The sequence below is a fragment of the Nylanderia fulva genome, unplaced genomic scaffold (assembly GCF_048542155.1).
Source record: "Nylanderia fulva isolate GAGA-0341 unplaced genomic scaffold, ASM4854215v1 Scaffold21, whole genome shotgun sequence".
Classification (NCBI taxonomy): domain Eukaryota; kingdom Metazoa; phylum Arthropoda; class Insecta; order Hymenoptera; family Formicidae; genus Nylanderia; species Nylanderia fulva.
Window position 1 is genome coordinate 2916538 of NW_028190275.1, and position 18260 is coordinate 2934797.

At 35.9% G+C, this 18260-nt stretch overlaps 1 protein-coding gene across 1 annotated transcript in view; it reads right to left on the reverse strand.

Moving 5' to 3' along the window:
• The window catches only part of jing (AE binding protein 2 jing), a 118110-nt gene that overhangs the window by 8791 nt on the left and 91059 nt on the right, over window positions 1-18260 (reverse strand). Inside the window, 8 exon segments of the mRNA XM_085482568.1 lie at window positions 72-139; window positions 219-349; window positions 471-612; window positions 696-875; window positions 1038-1340; window positions 1342-1510; window positions 1989-2308; window positions 4278-4683. Of these exon segments, the coding sequence (XP_085338694.1) occupies window positions 72-139; window positions 219-349; window positions 471-612; window positions 696-875; window positions 1038-1340; window positions 1342-1510; window positions 1989-2308; window positions 4278-4683 (1719 nt within the window).

Sequence of the window (18260 nt, forward strand, 5' to 3'; positions counted from 1 at the left end):
CGAAATGAGAAAACTGATGAGTCAACGCGGTGGTGTTACGAGAAAGTTTATAATTACAGGGTGGAACTTACATATCCTTAGGATACCACCGCAGTAGTACTCTCGTCTTTCCGTCCATCTCGACTCTCTTCGCTAAAACCTGGAAGAAAATCTTTTTTTAGCGAATTTAATTGACAAGTTTAACAATGCGTTGTGGTAGTTTTACACTCTCAACATACTTGACTAGTTAGTGCCATCGAGTTTCCTGGCGTCTCAGCTAGTTGCCCCTGCGTCCTCGATGACGCTAGTTCCTGTAGCCTATGCTGAAGACCTTCCATCACTCCCGAGTCAAAGTAATCAAAAAGTCTCGCTGTAAAGTTATATTCAACGATCTAACATTTCCCACACTATCAATATGTGCTACATTACGTTAAAAAAAATTAAAATAAAATCTACGTCCATTGAAGAATTTGTTATAAAGTGACACTCACCAGACCAAGGTTGTCGCCTATATCTAAGCTTCTTTCCGTTCCTTCTAACTAGTTTGCCGCCGTTCTCGCAACTACGTCTTCCGTTAGTGTTACTTGTTTCCGGCTGATTAAAATGACCATTCACATGCCTTTCGAGTGCCGTCTACAAACGAACGCGTACTTTAGTCTCTGAAATTCTACCCGCAACGTAAATCAACATCGCGCGCAGAAACCGCGACATTTTACCTGAGAGCTGAATCTACAACCGCAGCCGTCGACGATACATCGGAAGGGTTTATTGCCACCGTGAGACAAAACATGTCTCTCCAGCCATCGTCGTGAACACGAAGTTCTCCCTTGCACCTTACAACCCTGCCACTGGCAAACGAAGTTGTCGCCACCAGTTTGCGTGTTGATGTGTGCAGCCTGTCAAAAATAATAAATACAGTAAAATAAATACAGTATTATACATAAACTATATAAATTTTTTATATCCTACACATTAATAAGAAATGTTCATGATTATTTTCAAGAAAGAAATAGGAAAGAGAATCGATATATAAAACCTTCTACGAAGAATCAATGTACCTGTAAATGCTCCAGAAGACCACCCACAGATTCAAAACTAGCTTCGCACTTATCCCAGCGGCAGATCCCGCTGTCGGTGGCCTGTGGTCTGTCCTTCTCGGGAGCTCGTGCCGGAAACCGGATAGTAGTGGGTGCGGAGAGAATGGGCGACAACGACGGTTTCGACTCGCTACTTCGAGAATCCTCCTCGTCCACGTCGTCCTCGTCGACAGGCGTTGGCTGCGCATCCTCATCCTTACTGTCTTCCTTCGACGGCGAAGACAACCTCGAGATGGGTGAATCGCGACCGTTTTGTGACCTCAACTGCGCCCAGAATACTGCTGCAGCCGTTCGTCAAATTGTTGTTCTCATTCACGTGCGGTTTCGATAGAATGCAACCCTTAAAGTCCAGTGGCACGGCCTCGCTTAACGAAGGAGCGCTTGCTGGCGGAGAGCTGCATTTGGTCGCGTTGATACTCGCGTCCGAAGTTAATCTGTCAAAAAGAAAAACGTAGTTATTAATCTGAAAACAATCCTTACTTACCAAGGTTCATCTAAAAATGTTTCCTCTGGAAAATTCGAAAATCTCACTTTCGCGGTGAATTAATATTAGTATTAATATTATTATGAACCCCCCCAGCTGTACACACATCGATCATAAAAGGCCTGGAAGATAATATCATTAAAATTAGCTCAGGATTGCGCCGTGTATTTTCTTCATGGGATCTTAAGATATTATTCTGAAAGAAGAAATCGTATCAGAAAAACAAATTTTCGACAAGAAAATACGCGACATATTTTTTTTGACTGAAATACAATATAAATATGAACCCAAATATTAAAGATAGAATAATCCAAACTTTCAACTCGTTATGTGCGCCTAATTAGCGAATAAATCAATGAATCAATGAATAGTGAAATCAGCGTTCTTGCGAAGACATGCTGCGAATTCGAAATTGAAATTATCTGTACCTAAGGGATGAGATCTTGGGTAGATTCTTGAGTACGTCGTTCGAGATTGGCAGACTTGGCAGCGGCTTCGGCAGTTTCTTGTCTATCTTATTGTTGGCTCTCGGCGCGATGACCAACGGTGGCTTCTTCGAGGCAGCCGACGGCGACGTTAGCGTTCTCACCTCCCAGTCATTAGCCGAGGAGACGCGGTTTGAATTCGACGACATATTATTTCCCAGATATTTAGCAAGACCACCTTTGTTCCTCTGCACCGTAGGTGGCCTCCGAAACTCCGATGTGCTTTTCGCTACTAGCACTGACATTTCGCTTGTTTTCTTGACCTGTCGACAGAAATGTTATTGTACAGTGATGGAACGATTGTATTTCTTATTTATTATTTTTATCAGCTGGTTAGGTATTATCGTCAAGTTAAGTCAAAGGTAATCAAACGGGAAGTTTTTGAGTCTCTTCTCTAAAGAAAAAAGTATCCAAAGTAATAATGTTAATAATGTTCATATTGTAAAAACAATGAAGATAATATAATTAAATGTGGATTTATATTAAACACGAATTTTATGATAAGGAACAGTATATATGTGTGTTTAATATTCTTTAGTAAACACATCTCGGTATAACATCAAAAATATCTTTATTTTTGCTGTTGTAAATTCAAGACTGTTTGGATCGCAACAACATCGAAATAATCTTTCAATTAAATAAAAAAAATTCGATTAAAAAAATTATAAGTGTAAAAAAATTGTTTACTTATATAGATTGTTTTATATGCGCTTCTCTATTTGTTTCTCGTAATCGTAATATCGTTAATCATTTCTTCATCTTTGTTTTGTTTAACATTAATATTTTTTACATTCTATAAATACGAGCCATATATTTGTAACATTTAAATGCTGTAAATTATCAAGTATGTGTCATGTTAAATAATCGATCGAATGCGAGAGCAAGTTTCCGCGAATTAATATCGATTGACAGGAAAAGACCACTTTTGCACAGACGGATTTAAAAAAAAAAGCTAATTCAATATCCGATAATGTGCGAGTTTACAGATAAGGCGAATCTGTATCTAAAGTGTCCACGCGCGAAGTAGAGATATCTTCAATAACTTCCGTTGCAATGTTAATTTTATCGAGGAAACATTTTTTCTTTTTCCTACGAGTTTTCTTCGCTTTAATATATAACTGAGTATTATAAATTAAATTACGAATTAAATGTCGCCAATGATACGATTAATATTATACGCCATTTTATAATAATTAAATTTTTAATAAAATATTTACAATTCGCAGATAATTCGTAAAGATTTTATTTTATTTTATTCGCGATTAAAATTCTCCACTTTATATAAATTGAACGATGAAAAAGTTTTTTTCACAATTGTATACTTTTTCTTTAACTTTTGAAAGAACATAAAGAAAAAGATTTCCATACAATTCGGAATTCTGTTGGTATTATTACGTTCGAGTATTACAATATAAATCCCTGAAATCTTCGACGCAACTCATAAATCGTTCAAAACAGCCTTGTAAAAATTCATTTCTTCCGAAACGCAAAGAAATTATGGATCGGACACCTGTAGCGTTTGACCATTTATTTTTTACAGACAAATGTTTTTCACTATCTATTAAGGAACACCAAATTTGATCCTTGACATCCTTATTATTTCTTCCTAATACTCTTTTGTAGTTTCGAACATATTTTTCTCTCTCGGAATCAACTTCATTTTTTAACAATTTCTTAATTTTTTAATACCAGAGCAACCGTGTGCTTTTAGTGTTCTAAAGCTGTCTTCACTGAAGCAACAATGAGCAATTTTTTGTTGCTTAATTGTTGCTAAATTTTTTAAAATAATTCGACATATGTCAACTTGTGACAACATTTTGTCCATACTAAAGCAATAAAATTACAGGAACATTTGGGTTTTGTTTCTCTTCCCATTTTAACCGCGACTGTATCACTGAAAATTGAAGATCTATACTGAAGAAACATGTGTTCCTTTGCGATTTGTTGACGCGTGTTGCTAATTTTTCCTTTATCTTTACCGCTTCGAATGGAAACACACACACCAAGCAGCAACTTTTATTAACTGATAATAGAAACAACAAGGAACTTTAAAAAGGTACAACAAGAAACTTTAAGAGCTTTCGGCAACTAGCAACCTTTTTAAAAAAACATCAACAAAAAGTTACTCCAGTGAGGACGCAGTTTAATACTAAAATTGAGAAGTATAAAAAAAATATTGACGAATAATAGGACCTCTAAAATGCTCACGCTGAGAAATAAAAATGTACCAACCTTCGGCTGTTGCGGCTTGATCTGAGTCTTAAAGTACTCCGTGATCTTTCCCTGCGACTCGTGATGATGTTGACCAGTCTTTCCGTTTCCCTTGCCGGCACCCCTGGAGGTGGGATCGGCGGCGCCGGAGCGCGGAAGAGCGCCAGCTTCCGGTTCACCTCTCAGCCTCTTGTACGCGGTGGTGGAGCAGGCGGTCGCCGCCAACGGCGGGGTCCAGGGCCACTGGGGCCTGGTGCCGATCTGCGACGACGGCGCCAGCTTGGACAGGGTCGGTAGCAGCGGACTGGCGGACGTGCCGCGTATCGCGGCTATTCCCTCGTCGCTGCTGGTGCTGCACGGCGACCCAGGTTCCGTGATATCGCTGGTTCCGCTGCTGCTGCATTCCCCGCAAGATATTGCGACTCCACTGTAACATGAAAAAATGCGACGAATTAATTTAGCTCCAGTGTAAAAGTGAGATTCTTTCGAGAGAGAAAGTTCGCGCCTAAATTATATTTTATTATCTTTGTATTATATCGATATTATTACGAGAGATCTTACTCTTCGCATTATCTCCTTAATACAACTTAATTGTCTATTATTACATCTTGTTATCCTTATATTATATCGATATTATACCTATTATATTATAAGAGGTATCTTTTACTTCTGTCGCATTATTCATTTAATAATAAATTTTTTCTTACTTAATATATGAGTTGAATTGAGATGAATGAAGAAAATAGGATATTCTTTAACCGAATAAAAATTGTAAAATTTTTCTTACTTAATTTACGAGCTAAATGGCTGAATGAAGAAAATGAAGAGATATTCTTTATAACCGAGTTAAAATTGTAAATGTTCGTACACCATGCAAAACGGCAGTACAATTTATTCGAGTATAAAGGACTCGTCGTCCCTTGCCACGTTCCGGTCGCACCTTTTTTCCCCCCAGGTACAAGCGAAACGAGTCCGGCGGTCGACAGTGGCTCTGAAGTGACCGCGAAGCGCCACGAAGGGAACCGAGGAACCGGTTGCGGAGACGATGAGCGAGGCGGCGACGACGACGACAACGACGACGACGACTACGATGGCGGCGGCCACGAGGAAATTGCAAACTTACCAAGTAATGATGTTACCACCAACGCAAATCTAATTACAGGCCCAGACATTACCAATTGGCCCCGTCGTTTCGGGTTCTATGGCTTCCAGTATCGTAGTACGACCCGTTTCGGTAATTTCCAGGCAAATCGAGGCGCGGGGAGATATACTATATAGACGGAAAACACGAGACGCGCGTTCCGGCTTCATTATCGAATTTGTTAATAGCAATCTAATTTCAAAACATTTGCGCACAAGTTGCCGCTTCTTCGTTTGTACTTGAACGCAGAAAAAATGTTACCAGAGATACTTTATATTTTATATCAAGCAGTTATGAAGAGTCTAGCAAATCAAAAAATAAATTAGTAAAACAACATAAACGCGTGCTATACTATTCTTCGATTTTATATTAAAAGGAATATTTAAAAAAAAATATAAAGTTTGTTTAAACTCGAATATCTCTTGCCAGAAATCAGCTGATAACGCTTTAATCAGCTGACTTCTGTCAAAAATATTAATAAAGCGTTAATTTACTAATTAAATTTTAAAATAATGATATATGTTATAAAAATTAAAATAGTAATATGTTGTAAATAATGTGTTATCATACTTTATCCTCGATTAATATTTTTTGACAGAAATCAGCTGATTGATACCGAAAATTCTCTTCTTTATTTTAGTGGTGTCGGTTAATATTTTTTGACAGAAATCAGCTGATTTGCAACATATTACTATTTTAATTTTTATAATATATATTTTTTGACAGAAATTAGCTGATTTCTGTCAAAAAATATTAACCGACATTACTAAAATAAAGAAGAGAATTTTCGGTATCAATCAGCTGATTTCTGTCAAAAAATATTAACCGACATCACTAAAATAAAGAAGAGAATTTTCGGTATCAATAACCGATCGACTCTCTCATACATATAATTCTTCGTTTTACGCTAGATTTGCTCTTACAACACCGAGTCCATTCAATGTAAATACGAGAACAAGAATCACGAGACAGTCACGTTTATCGCTAAATGTGAATGAAAAACACGCGGGATCGATAAGCGCGCGTATACGAACAAACGTGACAAGTCGTTACGAGAGCTCGCAATCTTCCGCATTATTACAGGTTCCTCGAAAAAGAGTGTATACATATTTAAAAAAAAATCCTCCAAAATGCAAGTCTCGCATTCGTTCCTCGTCGTTCGTTGGCGAACAAGGCAGGTTTTTCGTTCCGCGCGCAAAAAAAGTATGCAAGCATCGTTTTGTGTCGCGTATATCAGCGGCCGTAAATTATACCGTCGGGGCTGTAAAGTCTGGGCCACGAGAGAAAGAGAGTGAGAGAAAAAAACAACAATGATCTCCCGTTGCCCCGCGTCCGGATAAGGCAAGCGCGATCATCGTCGATCTTCCTCTCCCATTCGCGCAGATATTTCGGGACGTCTGTCCGTTCCGTTCGCGCGCACAAACCACGACGACGTCACACACCCGAGAGAAAGAGAGACACTGACCTTTCCATCCACGTTACGATAGTGCGCGCGCGACGTTTACGCAACGCGTAACCGTAGTTAGTTAGTCGCCTGTATGAAGTTAGCCCCCCATTTTTCGAATTTTAAAATTTTAAAGGTTGTTCCAGGTTGTTCTAGACTTGTTCTAAATTGTTCCAAAAGATCAAATTTAAAAAATAAAAATTTTCGCGAAAAATGGAAAAAAAACGATTTTTTGACCTGGCCCCCCATTTTTCGAAAATCGAACTTTTAAAAGTTGTTCCAGATTGTTCTAGTTGTTCTAAACATTGTTCCAAAGTGATAATTCCCTAAACAAAATATTTCACGAGATATAATAAAAAAATAGTTTCGTGCGCTAAAACAGTATTTTTACGTTTTCGGCTATAGTTATTATCTCTTAAACACCAAACTGTATATTTTAGCTAAAAACGAACAGAACAACCTGGAACAACTCTCAATTTTGCTAGAACATAATTTTAAAGAGTACTTTACTCTTGGAAATAAACATATTTTTGTTGTTTTTTCGTGTTTTTCGACCAATAACGACGTGACAGCGATCCCAAACTATAGAACAATTACGTACTGGCATAGAACAACTTGGAACAACTCTCAGTTTTGCTAGAACATTATTTTAAAGGGTACTATACTCTTGGAAATAAACACATTTTTTTTGTTTTTTCATCTTTTTTGCCCGCTAAAGTCGCGATAGCGGTCCCAAACTATAGAACAATTACGTACTGGCATAGAACAACTTGGAACAACTCTCAATTTTGCTAGAACATAATTTTAAAGAGTACTTTACTCTTGGAAATAAACACATTTTTCTTGTTTTTTTGTGTTTTTCGACCGATAACGTCGCGACAGCAGTCCCAAACTATAGAACAATTACGTACTGGCATAGAACAACTTGGAACAACTCTCAGTTTTGCTAGAACATTATTTTAAAGGGTAATTTACTCTTGGAAATAAACACATTTTTTTTGTTTTTTCATTTTTTTTGCTCGCTAAAGTCGCGATAGCAGTCCCAAACTATAGAACAATTACGTACTGGCATAGAACAACTTGGAACAACTCTCAATTTTGCTAGAACATAATTTTAAAGAGTACTTTACTCTTGGAAATAAACACATTTTTCTTGTTTTTTCGTGTTTTTCGACCGATAAGGTCGCGACAGCGGTCCCAAACTATAGAACAATTACGTACTGGCATAGAACAACTTGGAACAACTCTCAGTTTTGCTAGAACATTATTTTAAAGGGTACTATACTCTTGGAAATAAACACATTTTTTTTGTTTTTTCATCTTTTTTGCCCGCTAAAGTCGCGATAGCGGTCCCAAACTATAGAAAAATTACGTACTGGCATAGAACAACTTGGAACAACTCTCAATTTTGCTAGAACATAATTTTAAAGAGTACTTTACTCTTGGAATTAAACACATTTTTCTTGTTTTTTTGTGTTTTTCGACCGATAACGTCGCGACAGCAGTCCCAAACTATAGAACAATTACGTACTGGCATAGAACAACTTGGAACAACTCTCAGTTTTGCTAGAACATTATTTTAAAGAGTACTTTACTCTTGGAAATAAACACATTTTTCTTGTTTTTTCGTGTTTTTCGACCGATAAGGTCGCGACAGCGGTCCCAAACTATAGAACAATTACGTACTGGCATAGAACAACTTGGAACAACTCTCAGTTTTGCTAGAACATTATTTTAAAGGGTACTTTACTCTTGGAAATAAACACATTTTTTTTGTTTTTTCATCTTTTTTGCCCGCTAAAGTCGCGATAGCGGTCCCAAACTATAGAAAAATTACGTACTGGCATAGAACAACTTGGAACAACTCTCAATTTTGCTAGAACATAATTTTAAAGAGTACTTTACTCTTGGAATTAAACACATTTTTCTTGTTTTTTTGTTTTTCGACCGATAACGTCGCGACAGCAGTCCCAAACTATAGAACAATTACGTACTGGCATAGAACAACTTGGAACAACTCTCAGTTTTGCTAGAACATTATTTTAAAGAGTACTTTACTCTTGGAAATAAACACATTTTTCTTGTTTTTTTCGTGTTTTTCGACCGATAAGGTCGCGACAGCGGTCCCAAACTATAGAACAATTACGTACTGGCATAGAACAACTTGGAACAACTCTCAGTTTTGCTAGAACATTATTTTAAAGGGTACTTTACTCTTGGAAATAAACACATTTTTTTTGTTTTTTCATCTTTTTTGCCCGCTAAAGTCGCGATAGCGGTCCCAAACTATAGAACAATTACGTACTGGCACAGAACAACTTGGAACAACTCTCAATTTTGCTAGAACATAATTTTAAAGAGTACTTTACTCTTGGAAATAAACACATTTTTCTTGTTTTTTTGTGTTTTTCGACCGATAACGTCGCGACAGCGGTCCCAAACTATAGAACAATTACGTACTGGCATAGAACAACTTGGAACAACTCTCAGTTTTGCTGGAACATTATTTTAAAGAGTACTTTACTCTTGGAAATAAACACATTTTTTTTGTTTTTTCATCTTTTTTGCCCGCTAAAGTCGCGATAGCGGTCCCAAACTATAGAACAATTACGTACTGGCATAGAACAACTTGGAACAACTCTCAGTTTTGCTACAACATAATTTTAAAGAGTACTTTACTCTTGGAAATAAACATGTTCTAGTAAAATTGAGAGTTGTTCCAAGTTGTTCTATGCCAGTACGTAACTGTTCTATAGTTTACGATCGCTGTCGCGACTTTAGCGAGCAAAAAAGATGAAAAAACAAAAAAAATGTGTTTATTTCTAAGAGTAAAGTACCCTTTAAAATAATGTTCTAGCAAAACTGAGAGTTGTTCCAAGTTGTTCTATGCCAGTACGTAATTGTTCTATAGTTTGGGACCGCTGTCGCGACGTTATCGGTCGAAAAACACAAAAAAACAAGAAAAATGTGTTTATTTCCAAGAGTAAAGTACTCTTTAAAATTATGTTCTAGCAAAATTGAGAGTTGTTCCAAGTTGTTCTATGCCAGTACGTAATTGTTCTATAGTTTGGGACCGCTATCGCGACTTTAGCGGGCAAAAAAGATGAAAAAACAAAAAAAATGTGTTTATTTCTAAGAGTAAAGTACTCTTTAAAATAATGTTCTAGCAAAACTGAGAGTTGTTCCAAGTTGTTCTATGCCAGTACGTAATTGTTCTATAGTTTGAGACCGCTGTCGCGACGTTATCGGTCGAAAAACACAAAAAAACAAGAAAAATGTGTTTATTTCCAAGAGTAAAGTACTCTTTAAAATTATGTTCCAGCAAAACTGAGAGTTGTTCCAAGTTGTTCTATGCCAGTACGTAATTGTTCTATAGTTTGGGACCGCTGTCGCGACGTTATCGGTCGAAAATCACAAAAAAACAAGAAAAATGTGTTTATTTCTAAGAGTAAAGTACCCTTTAAAATAATGTTCTAGCAAAACTGAGAGTTGTTCCAAGTTGTTCTATGCCAGTACGTAATTGTTCTATAGTTTGGGACCGCTGTCGCGACGTTATCGGTCGAAAAACACAAAAAAACAAGAAAAATGTGTTTATTTCCAAGAGTAAAGTACTCTTTAAAATTATGTTCTAGCAAAATTGAGAGTTGTTCCAAGTTGTTCTATGCCAGTACGTAATTGTTCTATAGTTTGGGACCGCTATCGCGACTTTAGCGGGCAAAAAAGATGAAAAAACAAAAAAAATGTGTTTATTTCTAAGAGTAAAGTACTCTTTAAAATAATGTTCTAGCAAAACTGAGAGTTGTTCCAAGTTGTTCTATGCCAGTACGTAATTGTTCTATAGTTTGAGACTGCTGTCGCGACGTTATCGGTCGAAAAACACAAAAAAACAAGAAAAATGTGTTTATTTCCAAGAGTAAAGTACTCTTTAAAATTATGTTCCAGCAAAACTGAGAGTTGTTCCAAGTTGTTCTATGCCAGTACGTAATTGTTCTATAGTTTGGGACCGCTGTCGCGACGTTATCGGTCGAAAATCACAAAAAAACAAGAAAAATGTGTTTATTTCTAAGAGTAAAGTACCCTTTAAAATTATGTTCTAGCAAAACTGAGAGTTGTTCCAAGTTGTTCTATGCCAGTACGTAATTGTTCTATAGTTTGGGGCGCTGTCACGTCGTTATCGGTCGAAAAACACAAAAAAACAAGAAAAATGTGTTTCCAAGAGTAAAGTACTCTTTAAAATTATGTTCTAGCAAAATTGAGAGTTGTTCCAAGTTGCTCTATGCCAGTACGTAATTGTTCTATAGTTTGGGACCGCTATCGCGACTTTAGCGGGCAAAAAAGATGAAAAAACAAAAAAAATGTGTTTATTTCCAAGAGTAAAGTACTCTTTAAAATTATGTTCTAGCAAAATTGAGAGTTGTTCCAAGTTGTTCTATGCCAGTACGTAATTGTTCTATAGTTTGGGGCCGCTATCGCGACTTTAGCGGGCAAAAAAGATGAAAAAACAAAAAAAATGTGTTTATTTCCAAGAGTAAAGTACCCTTTAAAATAATGTTCTAGCAAAACTGAGAGTTGTTCCAAGTTGTTCTATGTCAGTACGTAATTGTTCTATAGTTTGGGATCGCTGTCACGTCGTTATCGGTCGAAAAACACAAAAAAACAAGAAAAATGTGTTTATTTCCAAGAGTAAAGTACTCTTTAAAATTATGTTCTAGCAAAATTGAGAGTTGTTCCAAGTTGTTCTATGCCAGTACGTAATTGTTCTATAGTTTGGGACCGCTGTCGCGACGTTATCGGTCGAAAAACACAAAAAAACAAGTAAAATGTGTTTATTTCCAAGAGTAAAGTACTCTTTAAAATTATGTTCTAGCAAAATTGAGAGTTGTTCCAAGTTGTTCTATGCCAGTACGTAATTGTTCTATAGTTTGGGACTGCTATCGCGACTTTAGCGGGCAAAAAAGATGAAAAAACAAAAAAAATGTGTTTATTTCTAAGAGTAAAGTACCCTTTAAAATAATGTTCTAGCAAAACTGAGAGTTGTTCCAAGTTGTTCTATGCCAGTACGTAATTGTTCTATAGTTTGGGACCGCTGTCGCGACGTTATCGGTCGAAAAACACAAAAAAACAAGTAAAATGTGTTTATTTCCAAGAGTAAAGTACTCTTTAAAATTATGTTCTAGCAAAATTGAGAGTTGTTCCAAGTTGTTCTATGCCAGTACGTAATTGTTCTATAGTTTGGGACCGCTATCGCGACTTTAGCGAGCAAAAAAGATGAAAAAACAAAAAAAAATGTGTTTATTTCCTAGAGTAAAGTACTCTTTAAAATAATGTTCCAGCAAAACTGAGAGTTGTTCCAAGTTGTTCTATGCCAGTACGTAATTGTTCTATAGTTTGGGACCGCTATCGCGACTTTAGCGGGCAAAAAAGATGAAAAAACAAAAAAAATGTGTTTATTTCCAAGAGTAAAGTACTCTTTAAAATAATGTTCCAGCAAAACTGAGAGTTGTTCCAAGTTGTTCTATGCCAGTACGTAATTGTTCTATAGTTTGGGACCGCTGTCGCGACGTTATCGGTCGAAAAACACAAAAAAACAAGAAAAATGTGTTTATTTCCAAGAGTAAAGTACTCTTTAAAATTATGTTCTAGCAAAATTGAGAGTTGTTCCAAGTTGTTCTATGCCAGTACGTAATTGTTCTATAGTTTGGGACCGCTGTCGCGACGTTATCGGTCGAAAAACACAAAAAAACAAGTAAAATGTGTTTATTTCCAAGAGTAAAGTACTCTTTAAAATAATGTTCCAGCAAAACTGAGAGTTGTTTCAAGTTGTTCTATGCCAGTACGTAATTGTTCTATAGTTTGGGACCGCTATCGCGACTTTAGCGGGCAAAAAAGATGAAAAAACAAAAAAAATGTGTTTATTTCCAAGAGTAAAGTACCCTTTAAAATAATGTTCTAGCAAAACTGAGAGTTGTTCCAAGTTGTTCTATGCCAGTACGTAATTGTTCTATAGTTTGGGATCGCTGTCACGTCGTTATCGGTCGAAAAACACGAAAAAACAACAAAAATATGTTTATTTCCAAGAGTAAAGTACTCTTTAAAATTATGTTCTAGCAAAATTGAGAGTTGTTCCAGGTTGTTCTGTTCGTTTTTAGCTAAAATATACAGTTTGGTGTTTAAGAGATAATAACTATAGCCGAAAACGTAAAAATACTGTTTTAGCGCACGAAACTATTTTTTTATTATATCTCGTGAAATATTTTGTTTAGGGAATTATCATTTTGGAACAATGTTTAGAACAACTAGAACAATCTGGAACAACCTTTAAAAGTTCGATTTTCGAAAAATGGGGGGCCAGGTCAAAAAATCGTTTTTTTCCATTTTTCGCGAAAATTTTTATTTTTTAAATTTGATCTTTTGGAACAATTTAGAACAAGTCTAGAACAACCTGGAACAACCTTTAAGATTTTAAAATTCGAAAAATGGGGGGCTAACTTCATACAGGCTAGTTAGTCACAGTCTCGTGGCGGCAAGTGGCAGAAAGACGCGTGCCGCCGCGCCGTTTTATTGACTCATCTTCATTCCTCGTCTATCGAATCATCTACCCAATTTCGAATCTCTCGCACAGCGAATTCGAGAGCGCCCGCTCAATTTTTCATTCATAAATTATCGCGAGAGATCCTTCATATGTGTATCCGCTTCGAAATAAAATTGTCGCGTTTTTTTATATTTAGGAACACTTTTATAGTTGATCGCGTTACCGATAAAATCAAAATTGCCCCAAATGCAGTTCTAAATACAGTAGGCACTCTGGCCAAAACAACTATTTTAAGTTTCTATTATTAGTGAAATAGAATTTTCGCATGCAAAACACTTTTTTCTCCTTTCACCTCGTCCGGCTGATTCTATTTTAATTTCAAAATAATGAAATTATTACTCTTTGCACGAAACACTGAATTATGCAATTAGGGGAGAGATAAATGATAGAGGAGAAGACGTCGAAAATAACGACACAATTTTTCGATCGAGAGGAAACAAAAAAAAAGAGAGGTCGCGGACGATGACGGTCACTGTTGCATAACTGACCTATACTCACAAAAAAGAACACGCGCGTGCAGAGCAGTTCGCGGATCCCGTCCCTTTCCCGCTCAAAAGTTGCGAAAGTACGGAAGAGCTTGGTTATTATTACGGCAGCGCGCCAACTCGTCCACCCACTTCGGGGACCCGAAGTTTGCGAGAGCCGAACAAAGCGGAGGTATATAAAGTATAGCGACTTCCAGAGAGCGACACGAATTTATGTTCGTAAACTGCCAACTGACGTCTTCCCGAATTTCTTTGTTGCACCGTCGAAAGTTTATTCGTGTAATAGCGCACAGACGAGGTTCAAAAATAATTTTGTTAATGAAAGTTTCTACGAAATAACACATTGCGTTTTTCTCGAGTATAAATTTCATTAAAAACAGATATACAGGGTGTCCTAGAACTGGCGGAAAAGTTTTTAATGACAGATTCCTGGTATCATTTAGAGACGATTTTTCCTTAGTGAAAATGTTGAGAGAGGCCATCATTTTTAGCGTGTTCCCAATTTTTATTATTATGTATCTTTATAACTAAGCTTGATATTAAAATTCTATTAAACTCTATCTAAAATTAACTGAAGATTGTGGTTCTGTCAATATTATTTTATTTCCACAAGGTTTAGTTTCCAAAAAAAGCTTTTATTTTCAACTGCTGATAATTCGAAAATTATTGGTGTCTCGACATTTTCGCTGAGGAAAAATCATCTTCGAATGATACCAGAAATCTGTCATTAAAACCTTTTTCGCCATTTCTGGGACACCTTGTATAGCATATATTATATATAACAGATAGGTATATAAAATATAGTAGAATATAATAATATAATGAAATATAATTATAACGATCGGATTCTGATAAGTGCTGTGAAAAACGTGCTTCCCTTATTTGGACGTGTAAAACCGCACATATTTCTCGGAGCAAAGTACATATATATATAACAATAAGAAACGATAAGCATTAATTTAATTCGTGGTTGCCGCGAGGAAGATAAAAAATCCGCAAGTGCGCCATCATCATCGCGCCTCCAGTCGGATTTCCGGCGAGGAGCGCGTGCGAAAATCGAGAGGCAAGGCCCCACGGCGGCGTTAATGCACACGCTATATCATGCATTATACATGTCCGCATGTTAATTGCATAACGCGCGCCGTAATGACTGAAATAAATGTTATTTACGGCCCCGCGATTTTATCGCGCGCGGCTTTCGCGTAACTGACCTACGTCCATTTCAGTCCGTTCCTTGGCCGCGGTCATGCGAATAAATGTGCGAATGTGCGTGCGTGCGCACGCGCGCGGAATTCCGCCCTTTCCGCTGGAAACTCACTGGAAAGGGACGAGATGACAACAACGACGGGTGGGAGAAAAGCAGAACGGCACGTCGATTCTCGGTATATGATGATCTTGTCCCGATTGGGGTCCAGTACAAGTTCTGGGGAAATTGAGTGGACGGACCATTCGAAGGCGCTTCAAGGACCACGAAGGACCATCGGGAAGTTTAAGCCTCAATAAATCTCAGCGATGCGTATAGGCCGCATAATTGAATGCCGATACCTCTCCGAAGAGGTTCGAAAGTAAGAGAGATGAGTTTAAATATTTTTCAATTAATTATTGATATGTTGCGATTAATGCACAGAGAGAATTTTCTTTTAGAATTTATCCTGAAAATCACGGTAATCATGCGGGACAATATGATATTGGAAGAATTTTACGAGTTTCTCTGATTAATATTTGTCACAATAAAAAATCTACGCTATAAGATAAATGTTCGATTAATTTTACTATGAATACATATTAATATTTTGTTATTGTGGTAAATATTAGTCTGAGAAAGTCTTATAAAATTATTTCAGTACCATATTATCCTAGTTACGATTATCATGATTTTCAGAGTACATTCTAAGAGAAAATTCTCTCCGTGTAGAAACATAAAAATCGTCAGAAGTTCGATTTATAGAAACAAAAATTTGTAGTATCTATTTGGAATTGTGTGATATTTATTATAAATATCTATATTAGAATATTTTAACACCATTATGGCAAATTATACTCACAAAACATTATTAAAATTATTATTATTATTTGCACGTGATCACAGAGTGATTTAAATAACTAGTTTGCAATTCGAATTTTTCTTCATATTTATTCAATATTATATTAATTATTTTTGTTTCGTAACTTTCTGACATTTAAATATGTACAAAGTAGGACGTGAATGAAATATGTACTTTATAAAAAAAACATGTTCACGATAAGACAGTCCTAGTTAGAAAATTAAACTATAAAAAATATTACAGAATATATTACACGAACGATTTAAGTATAAAATTGCATAATAAATAATAAAATTGCATAATTATAACAAGATTATGATTTAAAAAAGAAAAGAATGATATATAATTTGTGTTGCTACAATTCAGATTCATCACAACCTTTACGAATAATCGTTATAACAGCTTACAACTAGAAGCGCAATTAATTATTTTCTTAAAAAAGAAGAGGAATAAAGACAAAGAAGATAAATAAGTGATCTGCTTTTGACTTCACTTTTAGCGAAGATGAAAAAACAACACTCTTTCACCTCTCTTTTCTCCATTTAAAGCAAAATAAATTTCAGTGATTTACATAATCATTTATCAAGAAAATATACATAGTATGAACTATGATAATAAAAAATTTTGCACACGGTAAATTTTATTAAAACTACACGCTAACATATATCTCTTTCATACATTTGTTTCATTCTTTGACATATTCTAACAAATCAATATTTCTGAATAAATGTGAGTGTGTTGAATAATAAAATATATTGCAGAGCAAATGGAAAAACCTGTATAATATAGATATAATAAAGAGAGAATTAAAGAAAAAACGTAATAGACACTAAATTTTGTAAAGGTCGCGTTGAAATCGATTTCCCGAAGAAACTAGCCGAATTTTGAATTCTAAACCTTGACTTGTTACTTCTGCAAGCATCGAAAAAAGGCATCTCGAGGGATATATTAACCGCGCCGGCACTCGAGGTACAACGGCCGACGAAGAGGCTTCCCCGTGCCGTACATAATTAGACTTGAACCGGTAATCGTCGAGGGTTTGCATAATGTATTAGCGCCGGCACGGCGCGTACGTGCGAGTTGGCGAATTAACGTGACTCGAGCCGTATAACGCTCGAAAAAGCGGCGAACGAAAATAGTCACACGTGCGATCGTCAACATCGCGTTCTCGGTTGTTCTTGCGCGGTTACGTGTGAGAAAGCTGCGGAGTCATGAACCGTCGGGATGAATGAAATTTACCGCAAATGCGGACGCATCTGCGGGCGGTGACACACTTTGTAGATTGTGTAACGTATTTATTAGAAACGTTGCTTTGAATATCTCACTGTACGCTCTCTTCAATGGAATTGTATATATGTATTCACCCTGAAAATCATGGTACTCGCACGGAACAATATGGAAGAATTTTATGAGTTTGTTTGATTAAATATTTATCACGATAAAAAATATTAATATACATATAGCAAAATTTATCAAACATATTTCATATCTTACTGTGGTAGATATTAATATTTTTGATTTTTAAGGTAAATTCTAGGAGAAAATTCTCTTCGTGTATGATAAGCAGCGGTTTCGGTCTGAAATGTCATTGAAAAAAAAATCAGTGGCTGTGGCTCGTTTAAATAAGTAATACTTTAAAATATGCCGTGGAAATATATACGAGGTAAATATTATACTATATTATGAGAGAGATGATTTTCTACAAGAAAGAGAATGTATTTATTAAGCTGTTAAAAATATATATATTCAGTAATTATACGTCATATTTTATTATATCTATTTCTTATTCCACAATATTATGTTTCTCGTTATTTTATTCATTATAAGCATGAAACCTTCAAGATAAATATTTTTTACTTGCATTTTCATTATTTAATCATTCTAAATTATGATAAAGAATATGTACTGCATATATTCAATATATTATTAACAATATATTGAATATATAAATATAGAGATATATAGATATGTGTTAGATATTTCTAATATATGTATTTTAGACAATTAATTCACAACTTGACTTCCAATCAGTCAATCTGTCGACAAAGTAAGAGCAAAATTATGAGGCAAAATAAAAAAAAAATTTCTTGAAAATGTATCTGCTGACCTTTCTAGTTAACAAAAGAAATCCCTGAAAATTCCAAGTTGTTCTCCAGAGAGATACCCTGTTGTGATTTTCTCGGAGCTGCAGTTTGTCTTTTGGCGAGAATTGACATGTCCTCGAGAGGTAAATCTTTCCCTCGTCTTTATCCCTCAAAAAAGAAATCCATGCGGAATACGTTGAAATTCGAGCCTTA